At 39.9% G+C, this 13,362-nt stretch overlaps 1 protein-coding gene across 3 annotated transcripts in view; it reads left to right on the top strand.

The window, feature by feature from the left end:
• Positions 1 to 13,362, top strand: part of ORC3 (origin recognition complex subunit 3) — a 67,172-nt gene that overhangs the window by 6,438 nt on the left and 47,372 nt on the right. For all 3 annotated transcript variants that reach the window (XM_072141984.1, XM_072141981.1, XM_072141983.1), the window contains exons 5-10: positions 2,654 to 2,798; positions 3,192 to 3,296; positions 5,385 to 5,539; positions 9,990 to 10,120; positions 11,018 to 11,177; positions 11,634 to 11,747. In XM_072141984.1, coding sequence (XP_071998085.1) covers positions 2,654 to 2,798; positions 3,192 to 3,296; positions 5,385 to 5,539; positions 9,990 to 10,120; positions 11,018 to 11,177; positions 11,634 to 11,747 — 810 coding nt within the window. The remainder of the gene's footprint in view (positions 1 to 2,653; positions 2,799 to 3,191; positions 3,297 to 5,384; positions 5,540 to 9,989; positions 10,121 to 11,017; positions 11,178 to 11,633; positions 11,748 to 13,362) is intronic.

Here is a 13,362-nt window from a genome sequence, read left to right as displayed (position 1 = left end):
AAGTACAGTAGAAACGCCTGAGGCGCTGCCTCTTCCCCGGACCTCTGCCCGCTCCATAGGCCGGCCGTGACTGCCGAGCTTCATGCGGCAGTCACTCCCCTAGCCCCGCACCCTCGTGAATACACCGGGCCACTTTGAGCGTGATGCGGGGGTTTCTATTGTACTTCGCAGCAGTGCTTGCTAACGTTATCGGAGATGGCACTAGAAGCTGCTTACTTTAGTAAGCAATTCCTAATGCTTTTGTTATGGGTGACAGGACCTCTTTAAGTATATTAAAAAGTTTACCTTCACTATTCATTTCTGCAAACAAAAAAAAGGACTTACTTTTTATGCTAATATTGTTTCACCTAATTGCTACAGTTCTAAGGCACCATTACATAATGTGTAATCCAGATCAGGGGAAAGAAGAGAATTCTTGCCATCATATTCTCCAGTGCTTTAAAAAGTATGAGGTACATAAACAAACAAAATATGACATTGTAGAGAAAGCTTACAAATTATCAAGAACCATAATCATCTGTTTCAACAGATACACAGATTTTGTGTCTGGTTGCGCAATTACTGTTGTGGTAAATATGCCATAAAATCCATCATCCATCAAATCCATCATCATTACCAAACATGCAGGGGGCGTCGATTAATTGTCCGTATCACCATATAGCATACATGTGCAAGGAGAGAAACTTAGCATGCTAATGAAATCCAGTAGGGACTAAGGCAATGACCCCAGTGGGGAGAGATAGCTTATACAACCAATAAAAATATAAACGAGACAAAAAAACACATATTCACCCAGACATGCAGTCGCACCTCCTCCATAACCCACCCAGATGAAAGCCAGCCATCTCAGAGATCTCCAACCATCTTGGCCAAATAGTCCCAAACTTATCTGGACATTTCCGAATTTCATAAAGGATTTGGAAAATTGGGACATAGCTATTGAGAAGAGTTAGCCATCGACGTAGGTTTTTCAGGGTCCTTCCAAAACATTACTATAACCTTGTGGGCACAATAGAGTAAAAATCTAAAAAAATATTTTGTCATAGTGGCGCTGAAACACCTCCCCAATGACACCCAACAGACATACCTCAGGGGAGAGAAGTCTAGGAAACTCAAAGTGAGAATGAAGAAATAAAAGAACCTCAGATCAAAAACCAGACAGCCTTGGACAATCACAAACACAATGTAGAAATTTCCCAACTGCCTTCCCACAATGGAAACATAGATCTGTTAGAGATACCCCCATTCTACACAATCTAGCAGGTGTAAAATGTATACGATGCAGAAATTGCGATTGAATTAGGAAGTCTCTGGCACTAACCACTAAATCAAAAGAAGAATGTTCCACTTCTTTACAGTCCTTCTCTGACAAGTCAGGGGTATCAGTACACCACTTGTTGCGGGCTTTATCAAATGGACTGGAAGAAGTGGACTGGAGCAATGCATAGACCTGCGTAAGGGTCTTGGGTAGGTCAGGAGCCCCTCCAGCTTGGAGAATTCTAGTGGGGGAGACAGGTAGTTAAATTGCGCTTGTACAGCTTGACGCAACTGTAATTGGAAACCAGGGACATTTACTTATAGCTCCAGGCACTGTGATTGTGGTAATCTTCTTATATTTATTATCCATTGTCTCCTTCATTCTAAAGTTGTTATCAAAGCCCCACAGCTCTTTGGCTTTAGGGATACAGTGTCTCCCCCTGCCCCCTCGCACAGATGGAGGTGCTCCTGCACAGTGTAGCAAAAATGGTTCCATGGGTGCAGCAGCATCATAAATCTTGAATGTTTGGTGTACAACTTTCATACATGCTGTTTTTTGGATTGTCGCCATCATACTTTATTTAAACTTTATTTTACTTTATTCAAGAGCAACCGTCCCATCATAATGCTCCCATTATACCCTGGCCTAGAGAAAGCTGCTAAAGCAATCACTGCTCTAAGCGGTGGCCTGCCTTGTTTAAAGGGGTATTCTCGTCTGGGCATTCACATTCAGTTTCACTAATCTTCCATATATAAACATTTCTTCAATTGTATGTTATTAAAAAAAAAATGTTCCTGTGTTAAGATAATTTCTCATAAATGTAGCCATGTTGTCCTTTAGAAACGCAATAGCTTCCTCGGTTACGACCACCTCACACTCTGGCAGTGGTGGCCAGGCATGCGCTATTGAGTCCTGCCAGACCTCCTGGATTCAGCGTTCATTACCTCAGGATGGCTGGGGACATACAGTAACTCCCAGATATTTCATATACAAAAACTTTTTGCTTCTTTGTTCAATCCCTCCAGCAGAGATGGCCGTATCCGAGGAAGCTTTGTAGTTTCTAAGGGACCCTATGACTACATTTATGGGAAATTATCTTCACACAGGAACATTTTTTTTAATAACGTCTAATTGAAGAAATGATTATATATGGCAGATTTATCAAACTGAATGTGAATGCCCAGACGAGAATACCCCTTTAATGATTTGCCAAGCAGCTCAGAGGTTCAGGAAGTGCAGTGACGGTGGTACTGGAGCTATAAGTACAGTTACAATACTGACATGTTACATGGTACTGTACATGTTACTGTCCTCTAGCTCTTATGTCACTTAACTGAAACATCAATAATAACAAATGAAGCTAGAACAGACACAAGTATTCCTTTGGTCTTTTAGCAATTGCAAGAAGAGCTGAACAAGAAGCTTTTTGACAATCTTATCTGCTTTTTGAAGAAATCCCGCACAGACTTTCAGGACCAAAAAAATGACTGGAATTGTAGAGTGAGGTCCAGTGAAATCCCTACTGCAGCGCTTCTACTTGGTATGGTCTTTATTTTCTTCTTTACTAGCTGGCCTCACACATAAGATATTTAACCAGCAGATCCATGCAAATGATGGTATATGTATATTTTGAGAATTGGCTTCTGTGTGCACTGGTATTTTCACTGACCCATTCACTGCTATGGGTGACTCTATCTGTCAATTTAATCTAGAAGTCTGATCCACAAAAAAAAATATGTATGCACTATTTTTTTGCTGACCATGAATCTCAACCGGTTATAAACTACAGTCATGGCCTAAATTTGATCTGATGTCTGTTGTTCAAATAACATACACAGGACCTGCCTTTGTGTCTTAATGGCTAAAGGCAACATATACAGGTCATAAATTATTGTCTTTATAAAAGGATGTGTTTTTTTTTTTTAATTTTCAGGGGTCAATGTCACGGACCATGAACTAACCTTCAACAGCCTGTCGGATGTTCTTAAAGAACATGTAACTCCATATGTTGTTTTGTTACAAGCAAAGGAATGCACAGGTATGAACTTGTTTATATGTGTACAGTATATAAATATTAAATGTCAAGGTCATTGTTTAGTCCTATGTGAAAATATCCTAATGTTAGTAAAATAGCAGTATTTTAAGCGTATTTCATAAATTGCATATATTCCAAAGCATAGAATAAAAATGTAAATGAGATAATTGTAAAAGAACACTGATCAAAATTAGAGAACACTTTAAGATTAAGAAGTTATTGGTGTGATGAAGGCCAAAGGGGTGACCCTATCAGCCATTACAAGAGAAGTTGGGTTTTCCAAGTCTGATATTCTGGTTTATAGAATATTGCATCTTTACAACATCACACATTTATTCAAGTTTCCCAAGAAGGCTGGTCACCCTTGAAAGACAAATGTAAGAGAAGACAGGATTTCATCAACAACCTGGGCAAAAATTTAACCCAAAGAGTGTAAAGAAGTCAGTAAAGTTGGTGGAGTGTCATTGTTTGGGCAATGTTTTGTGCAGCAGAAGTTGGACCTCTCATACAGCTTACATGGCAAGTGTGTGCAAAACCTTCTTCAACAACACAAGGTTCCTTCCTTCTGTTCTTCACTCAGCCAGCAATCTTCATGCAGGACAACTTCATACATCATAATGGGTAACGCAGTTCCTTGAAACAGAAAACATGGAAATGGCCAGCCCAGAGTCTTGATCTACACCCAACTGGAAGAAGAAAACCCAACAATTGTATCTCCTGTAAGAAATTGCCACGCATACAGGAAAAGGTATAGGATGTGGAACAAACAAACAATTATTAAACCAAAAAACAAAAGTTCCACCACGTTATATATCATGAAAAAATATATATCAATTTTATTGTGTTTTACATGTTAAAAACATACAAAAATTGTTCAGACATGTGCTCAGGGGGTCATAACCCTGGCAAACCACGGCAGGGGTGTGGATAAGACAATGTTTATATTGTTTCAAGTGAAATGGTCTACATTGGAATATAACATGGGAGGGACCAGATCTATCCAAATGCTAAATCAGTCACAGAAAAATGGAGACAGAGTATATTCGACCTTACCCATGTGTACACAAGCCCCACGCCGACCCCGACGCACGGGGGCTTGACGGCTGAAACGTGCGTCGGGGTCGGCGTGGGGCTTGTGTACACATGGGTAAGGTCGAATATACTCTGTCTCCATTTTTCTGTGACTGATTTAGCATTTGGATAGATCTGGTCCCTCCCATGTTATATTCCAATGTAGACCATTTCACTTGAAACAATATAAACATTGTCTTATCCACACCCCTGCCGTGGTTTGCCAGGGTTATGACCCCCTGAGCACATGTCTGAACAATTTTTGTATGTTTTTAACATGTAAAACACAATAAAATTGATATATATTTTTTCATGATATATAACGTGGTGGAACTTTTGTTTTTTGGTTTAAAAACCCAACTGGAAGAAGAATAGACCAAAATCACACCAGAGTAGTGTGAGAGACTAGTGATATCCTGTGACCGCAGATGTGCTGAAGTCATTCAAGGCTAAGGCTTGTACACTTCCTACTGATTGGTGGGTTTTAGTGGCATAGTGGCATGGTGTACAAAAAATCCATCAAATGTTGTTCAATCAAGTAACGTAGATTACAATATTTCTGAAATAATCAAGTGATCATACTAATAACTAACTTTATTATCCCAAAGGGAACTTAAAGTGTCACATCCACAATATACAATCCAGACACAACATTAACAGGGATACAAAACAAAATAACACACAGTTAAGAATTACATTACAAATAAATTACATTTCTAAAATACGAGACACACACTCTTTACTTGGTTTGCCCTTCCTCACAGTATTCGAAAGCTTGAGAGCTGCTGGAACAAATGTTTTCTTAAATCTCTCAGACCTGCACCGCATGGAGCCATTTATGGCTGAAATACAACATACAGGGGGTGGTCGATAGTATCGCTGATTTTATCTATTTTATGCCTAATGACTGGTATAGATGACTGGATAGATGACTGGTAGATGACTTTCCTGATGTACTTAATTATTAGTCTTCATTAGTCGATCTCCATTTGTGAATTGAGATTATTCATTTTATTCTAGGAATAAAGCTGCTTCTTCAGAAACTCCTTTCCCAGATTATGGGATGTGAGGCAGATCTAGATCTTGATGAAGAGGATGATCATGCTCCCATCAACCAGAGAAAGATGAACTGCTCCATGGCCTCTCTAACGGGATGGTATCAGAAGATGTCAAAAGTAATTCTCCCTATACTGAGTTACATGGGAATAAGTTTATAAGTAGCTTGTGTTACTCATCTGAAATATAAAATGAGTAACATAAGATGCCTGTGCCCTTGGTGGAAGACACCATGGTTTAGCGGTTACCACGAGTAGAACACTTACTGGACACTTAGTCAAAATAGTTGTTTGGTTTCTTTTACTACTTTTTGAGACTTTTTGTTACATCTGTCAAGTTGAGACTTTCTTTTATCTCTGTTCAGCTTTTTGATAGTCTCAACTACAACAAAGAATTCTCAAAAAAGAAGTACAAAACAACAGAAAACATGGTGATAAATCTCGCCCACACACAGGCCAATGAGCTACCGGTAATCCGTTTATACAATAGCAGTAGGAGCAACAAGGAGACACCAATACCACAGAGTAAAACATAACTTGCCCTGTAACCTACATAAACCAAGAAAATAAACATGTAAAACTGCATCCTAGAAAGAATTCGGGGAGAAAAGGATTTTTGTAACCTCATATCAGCTCATAAGTGCTGTTTTAGCAGTGCAGTGTAAATTAGGCAGACTGAATAGTGCTCTGAATATCCTGCAAGTATACATCATACGTTAATATACATGTACATTACATATATATTGATATTATTTGTCTGGCAATGCAAAACAAGCAAATATTGACAATGGCTTAGTGTTAATGGATCTATAAAGAGTATATTTAATGTTCATGTGGGATACAGAAATGCCATGGAAATCGGTTTCATATAATCTCTTTAAGTTCTAGCAATGTTTTTGTGGGAGCTCGGGCAACTGTTTGGTTTATTATGCCTTAACAGTATAAGTGCTTCTATCACTTATTATTAGTACCACTAATTCTGGTGCTGTACAATAAATAAGGGGTTCACATATATTACATTAAGACAAAAACAAATGCAAGTAAAAAAAAAAAAACTACTATCTACATGTGGGGGGGCTGGAGACATGAGGTAATGTAGACTAACCTTCCAGAGTATTGGAGATGCACGTTAGAATTCCTGGATGCGGTTGTGAGAAGAACGGATGGTAATAGAGTGACGCTGAAGGTCCTGGGAGGAACGGAGATTACGTGTGGGGCGGTATTGGCTGATGATTTCAGAGTTGGAGGGGGCAGGTTGTGGGCGGCTATACAGGTCATGGTTAGTATTTTAAATTGAAATCATGGTGCTATGGGTAACCAGTGGAAAGACTGGCAGAGAGGAAGGTGATAATCAATGAGACAGATGAATTAGCCAGACAGCGGAATTTGGGATGGATTGGAGAGGCTTTAGGTAGTTAGCAGAAGAATGTTGCAGTTGTCCAAGTGGGAGACAAGGGGGCATGGACTAGTAATTTTGTATACTCTGGATGGAGGAAGGGTCGGATGCGAGATATGTTCTTGAGATGGAGGTGGAAGATTTTAGTAAGGCCTGTATGTGAGGCTTAAATGATAAGCCGAAGATGACTCCAAGGCAGTGGACTTTAGGGACCAGGGAGAGTGTGGAGCCATGAATTGTGACGGTTAGGTCTGGTGGGAGTGATCTGTTAGGTGGAGGTAAGTTTATAAGTTCTGCTTTGCCCATATTAAGTTTTAGAAACCGGGTAGAGAAAAAGGAGGAGATGGCCAATAGACACTCTGGAATTCTGGCTAGAAGAGAGGAGATATCTGGGCCAGAAATATATATCTGTGTGTCATCTGCATGGGAATGGTATTGGAAGACATGGGACTTAATTAAATGCCCCAGGCCAGAGGTGTAGAGGGTTTCCCACGACAGAAGCATGAGGTACGCCACCAGAGAGGGGGCAAGTTGAAGAGGTGGTATTAGAGTGATAGACGCCCGGTTGGAAAGGTATTAGGAGATTCAGGAGAGGGCAAGTCTGTGATACCAAGACAACATAATGTCTGCAGCAGGAGAGAATGGTCAACAGTGTCAAAGGCAGAGGACAGAGTAGTGATGTTTTGTCTTGTCTGACAGTAGGTCATCAGAAACTTTGGTCAGGGCAGTCTCAGTTGAGTAATAAGGTCGAAAACCAGATTGTAGGAGAAAAGTGGAGGAGAGGTAGGAAGGAGAGGTGGACATGTTGTTCCAGGACTTTTGAAGCAAATTGAAGTAGTGAAATAGGGTGATAGTTCAGAAGAGTGTATGGGTCCAGAGATGGCTTCTTTAGCATGGGTGTGACAGTTGATTTTTAAAGGAAGATGGAACAATAACATTGGATATAGAAAGGTTAAAGAGATGTTAGGGCTGGAATGAGCACTGTGGTGACGTTGGGGATAAGATGTGATGGAATTGGATCAATCGTACAAGTAGTGAGATGTGAGCTTGACAGCATGGTGTAAACTTTCTCGTCAGTAAGGAAAGAGAAGTTAGTTAACAGGGACCGGGATTGGATATCCTGGGTGGGTTGCATGGGATGAGGGTTGAAACTTTACCTGATGCTGTCTATTTTGTTTTTAAAGTGTGAGGTAAATTCCTCGGCTAAAATGAGAGAGGTTGGGGAGGGTGCCGGAGGACATAGAAGGGAATTGAAGGTAGAAAATAGTTGTCTGGGGTTGTGAGATAAAGAACATATAAGATTAATAAAGTAATCATTTCTGGTAGAAGGAAGTGTGGATTTGTAGGTGAAGGCCGCCTGCTTGTATGAGAGAAGAGGGATTTCTTCTAACGCCGTTCAGAACTTCTGCAACTTTTTCTCAGATGTTGAGGTCGGTGTGCCAGGGTTCCCAGTTGGGCTGAAGAAACTGTGGTGTTGTAAAAGGTAGTAGCAGTTTTTACCTCCTTGAATGAGGATATGGAAGAGAGAGGTAGGAGATTCTCGGAGAGTTTGCAGGTGTCTAGATGTTTGAGATTCCTACGTGGGTGTATAGGCATGTGGACTGCAGGAGTGGTTGAAGCCAGATTGGTATAGAAAGTGATTAAGTTGTGGTAGGAAAGGAGGAGAGTAGAGTTAGACAGATTGGATAGGGAAAAAAAGTGTTCAATAAAAGCAGTTGAAGGGCCACGGGGTCGCTAGATAACCGCCACTTGCAAATTAGAGGGCGTATAGATGCGGATGCAGTGAACTTTGAAAGAGGGTCGGGGGAGTGTGAGTGAACTGGAGGCCACAATATCAGAGTGCAGCAGGGAAAGCAGTGTCAGAATATCTACGTTATCCACGTTTCCGTCATGCCCAGGAAAGACAGATGCCGAGAGATGAAGAGGTCATGAATGTCAGTGACTTTGTTGCATATAAAGCATAATGCTCCGGAGAGAGTCAAATGGATAGGTCGTAGATTACAGTAGTTACAAGATTTGGCTGATAGAGGTTTGTGGCGGAAGGCTGTAGAAACGATGGGGATATGTTTAAAAGGCCCCGGATTGGGGGAAATGTCACTAGTGGCAAGTAGTATCAGAGATAGTGATAGCAGGTGAGAGAAGGATAGAGAATGCGGTGGTTGTTCCTGTTTGCAAAGCCAGAATGTAGTGGTCTGGTAAGCATCAGCGGAAACCATTAAATGAGAGGGCAGATGAGTTAGTATTTGCATATAGCATGATGTGTTCAATCCTGGAATCATTCGGATAATGTATACTTAAGATCTGCACTTAAGAGACTGCAGTAAAGATATTCAATTGACTGATTATTAGGAATAAACTAATGAACAGTCCCCAAAAATGTATAAAATACATTTTTTGATCCAACTTACCTGCTTATTGGAAGTTGCCAATAATAAATTACAATCTTTGTAATTCATTACAGGCAGTCCCCGGGTTACGTACAAGATAGGTTCGCTACGTTTGTTCTTAAGTTGAATTTGTATGAAAGTCGAAACTGAATATTTTATAATTGTAGTTGGCGACAAAAAATTTTTTGCTGCAGTGACAATTGGAGGTTAAAATTTTTTTGATGTAATGGGACCAAGGACTATCAATAAAACTTCATTACAGACACCTTACAGCTGATCATTGCAGCCTGGGACTACAGTAAAGCATCCAGAGAGCTTCACCAGAGGTCACAGTAGACTAAGGGTCGTTTTGTGTCGGGTTGGGTGTGTTAAGTGGGGGACCGCCTGTGCATCCATTTCTCATGAATGTCATTGGGAACACAGCACTAATGTATACATCCTGCCACTAAAGGACTAGCACAAATCATAATTTGTATAATATTTTCACTGTTCAGTACCTTTCATTTTTTACTGTTTATTTTATGAATGACAACTTGTGTGATCCTACTTGGTTTGCTTTTGCAAAAATAAAATTTATACTGACTAGGAAGTAAGCCTAGTTATCCTTTTGATGTTTTAATCTCAGGTTGTTAATTTTGCCTGCATACATTGGCTTTTATCTATAGAATAAACTTCTAGTTGGTAATGAGGATATATACATCTAGTTCTGTTTCCTATTAAACACCATGTACCCTCTTGTTTCTTGTCCAACTGGAAATGATTGTCCTGATTTTTTCTTACTTTTCAGAAAGCAAGTTCTCCAAAGAAAAAGAGGCCAGCTTCTTCAGAAAATTGGCATGCACCTCCAATAGTTCTGGTCTTCAAAGATCTAGAAAGTTTTACATCTTCTGTACTGCAGGAATTCATTGTTATAAGCAGGTATGGATCTATGTTGGGCAGTGCATATTCTTAGCTCACAAACACAATAGATCTAATAAATGTTTGATCTGTAGTAATCTGAAAACAAATTATTTACAGATCATGAGAATGCAGGTTTAACCCTTAAAAGAAGTATTCCCATGAATAAAAGTTTCTTGTAGGTACTCAGGATAACAAAATAACACATTGTCTAATTCACTGTTATTAACAAAAATACAGCATTTCACAGATATAAGTCCAACCTGTCTTTATCAGTCATGCTGTACACAATTTAAGTTGCCCCTAGATCCAACCCTGTAACTACTGACTGCCCCGTCTGGAGCTTACAAACATATTCCTCACTTCGTGCCAGCACCACACCGTGAGGAAAGAGAAGATGCAAACGACAAACTCTAGGCAGATAATTGATCCAGGGAAAGTGGGAGGCAGGCACATATGTGAGAACAGAGATGTAGCATAGCTGACAGTGTAAAAGTCTGTAAGCCTCTGTCTGTCATGCCGCTGTGTAACAGGCACCTCATGCATGTCAGAAGCTAAATGAAAGGAGCTAAAATAGTGATAGGAGCTAAAACTGCAATAAAACTGTGTAAAATTGTAAAGTAAGGGGTTAAAATGATCTTTATTGTGTAAACATCACTAGGGGATTGAAATTTGCGAATTTTCTTTCATGGGCAAACCCTTTTGACTTGACAACCCATCCTTCTAGTTGTGGGTCTTTTGTATTTGTTCTTATCTTAATGTAATGTATGGGAACCCCTAATTGAATATGCAGCACCATGGAATTAATGGTGCTCTTCAGATAAATGATTATAATACAGTATATAAACAATATAATAAGTGATTCAAAAAGATGTAAATATATATTTATAACTTTGTATTTTCCTTATATTGTTTCAGCCGTTACTGCAAGGAGTTGCCATTGGTTTTGGTATTTGGGATTGCTACATCCCCAATGATTATACACAGGCTTTTGTCTCACTCTGTGTCCTCTCTGCTGTGTATTGAACTGTTTCAGTCCTTATCATGCACAGAGCACTTGGCAACGGTAGTAGATAAGGTAAGTAAAAAGATTTGCTTTATTCAGATTATTATGACCTATTTTACATTTAGTAATTAGTTCTAAGCGGTTGTGTCATCAAAGATAATCCCTTTTAGAATGGAGTTGCTACTTGCAGCGGCCAACCAGGGATTTCCTCTGCTGTGCTCATTGTAGGGGAAATTTTTGTTGCATTGTTTGTCAATATGAATGTCCATACAAGAAATAAAAGGATAGCTCATGTCTACCAACTGCATATACCCTAATAGAGAATAAACACTGATTTCCTTTACATGAGACAGCCCATTAACACTTCCTGCACAGCACTTTAATAGTTTTGTGTAGTTCAGAAGTTGCACTTCCCCCAGCTGCAGTGGACGCCAGTAGGGATCAGTACTGTATACTCAGTATAAGAATGTATGAGGAAAGTGCAAAAATCTAGCATTCATCACTATATCAATTGTCTTTTTCTGTCAGCTGCTTCTCTCCAATCAATTCCCATTTAAGTTGAGCGGGCGAGTTCTGCAAGTCCTTATCACAATATTTCTGTACCACGACTTCTCTGTGCAGAACTTCATCAAGGGTCTTCAGGTAAGATTGTCTTATTCTTTTTTATGGATTTATTATTTTGGATTTCTTATTGGGCAATAAAAGAACATAGGTATTACAAAAGTATGATATCAGAATGCTTACATCTATGAGTCCAACATTCATGAAAAAGTCTTGGACAATATAAATTGCTGGTTTTCTAAGAGAACAATGTTTACACGTAAAAGAATATTATCAGAATCTACTGGTTTTTAGCAAAACCACTCAGTTGAGGGATTAAACAAGATATGTTACTCCATCAGTGTAGCTACAGCATTCTCAAGGTACGTTTGCATCATAATGCATAAAAGCAAATGGTAGATTTCCTTTAAAGGGCACCTACCACCACAATTCTACCTATAAAGGTAGAACGGGTGGTAGTGGATGAATGGGACGTAAGGATAGCCCTTTTTGGGCTAATCCTTACGTCCCGGCTATCCTTTTGTAAACTTTAATGACTTTATATGCTAATTTTTTTAAGCGGCTACTGGGGCGTGGAGTAGCTGGACATGAGGCTACTAGTCGCGGCTACTCCACGCCCCAGTAGCCTCGTTCCTCCGCCTACCAGGTAATCTTCGGCGCGCAGCTCCTCGTCCGAGGCGCAGAACGCCGGGTACTCGGACGAGGGCGCGCAGCTAAGAGGAGCTGTGTGCCCAAGATTACCTGGTAGGTGGAGGAACGAGGCTACTGGGGCGTGGAGTAGCCGCGACTAATAGCCTCATGTCCGGCTACTCCACGCCCCAGTAGCCGCTTAAAAAAAATTAGCATATAACGTCATTAAAGTTTACAAAAGGATAGCCGGGACATAAGGATTAGCCCAAAAAGGGCTATCCTTACGTCCCATTCATCCAACTACCACCCGTTCCACCTTTATAGGTAGAATCGTGGTGGTAGGTGCCCTTTAACGGTTAAAGCATCGAACATGAAATAACACAAAATGGAGGTATTTTAAATTTTTATAAAAAAAAGATTTATTTTATTTGAAAATGTACATGTTCATACAGGATAAAATTGCACAACAAAATCTGAGATGTGTTTTCTAGTTTCTCTTGAGTCTGGCAATACCCCACATGTGGATGCAACCACTTTATGTACCCATAACAGAACGCAGAAGGGAAGGTGCGCCATAACGCTTTTGGGGGGCATATTTTGCTGAAACAAATGTCAGGAGCTATGTGACATTTGCTGAGCATATAACATACCAGAACAAAAGAAACCCCTAAAAAGTGACCCCGTTTGAAAAATAAACCCCTCAAGAAGTATAGAAACACTTTTTTTTTTTTTGGTAGCTAAACCCCATTGATTACATTTTGTTGACATTTTTGGCGGGATTGCAAAAAACAAATCTATTCGAATAGTGATATTTTACTTTTTTTATGTTTTATACACTGTATAGCATGGACAGTATGGGTCAGTATGATATTCCATTTATATAGATTTTTTATGGGGGAGAATTACCCACCATCCTGGACGTACATTTATGTCATAGGTTGGCAAGGGGTTAAAGCAGGGGTTTATGTTGGCCAAGCCAACATGAACAATTAAGCTACTCCTGCTTACCATATGTCTGCTTTAACCCCTAGGTTACTGCAGACAAATCCAGGTATTTTACCAAACA

Source organism: Engystomops pustulosus, chromosome 3 (genome assembly GCF_040894005.1).
Source record: "Engystomops pustulosus chromosome 3, aEngPut4.maternal, whole genome shotgun sequence".
In the NCBI taxonomy this organism is placed as follows: Eukaryota; Metazoa; Chordata; class Amphibia; order Anura; family Leptodactylidae; genus Engystomops; species Engystomops pustulosus.
Note: the sequence above shows the minus strand (reverse complement) of the source record. Positions and strands in the feature narration are given on the sequence as shown.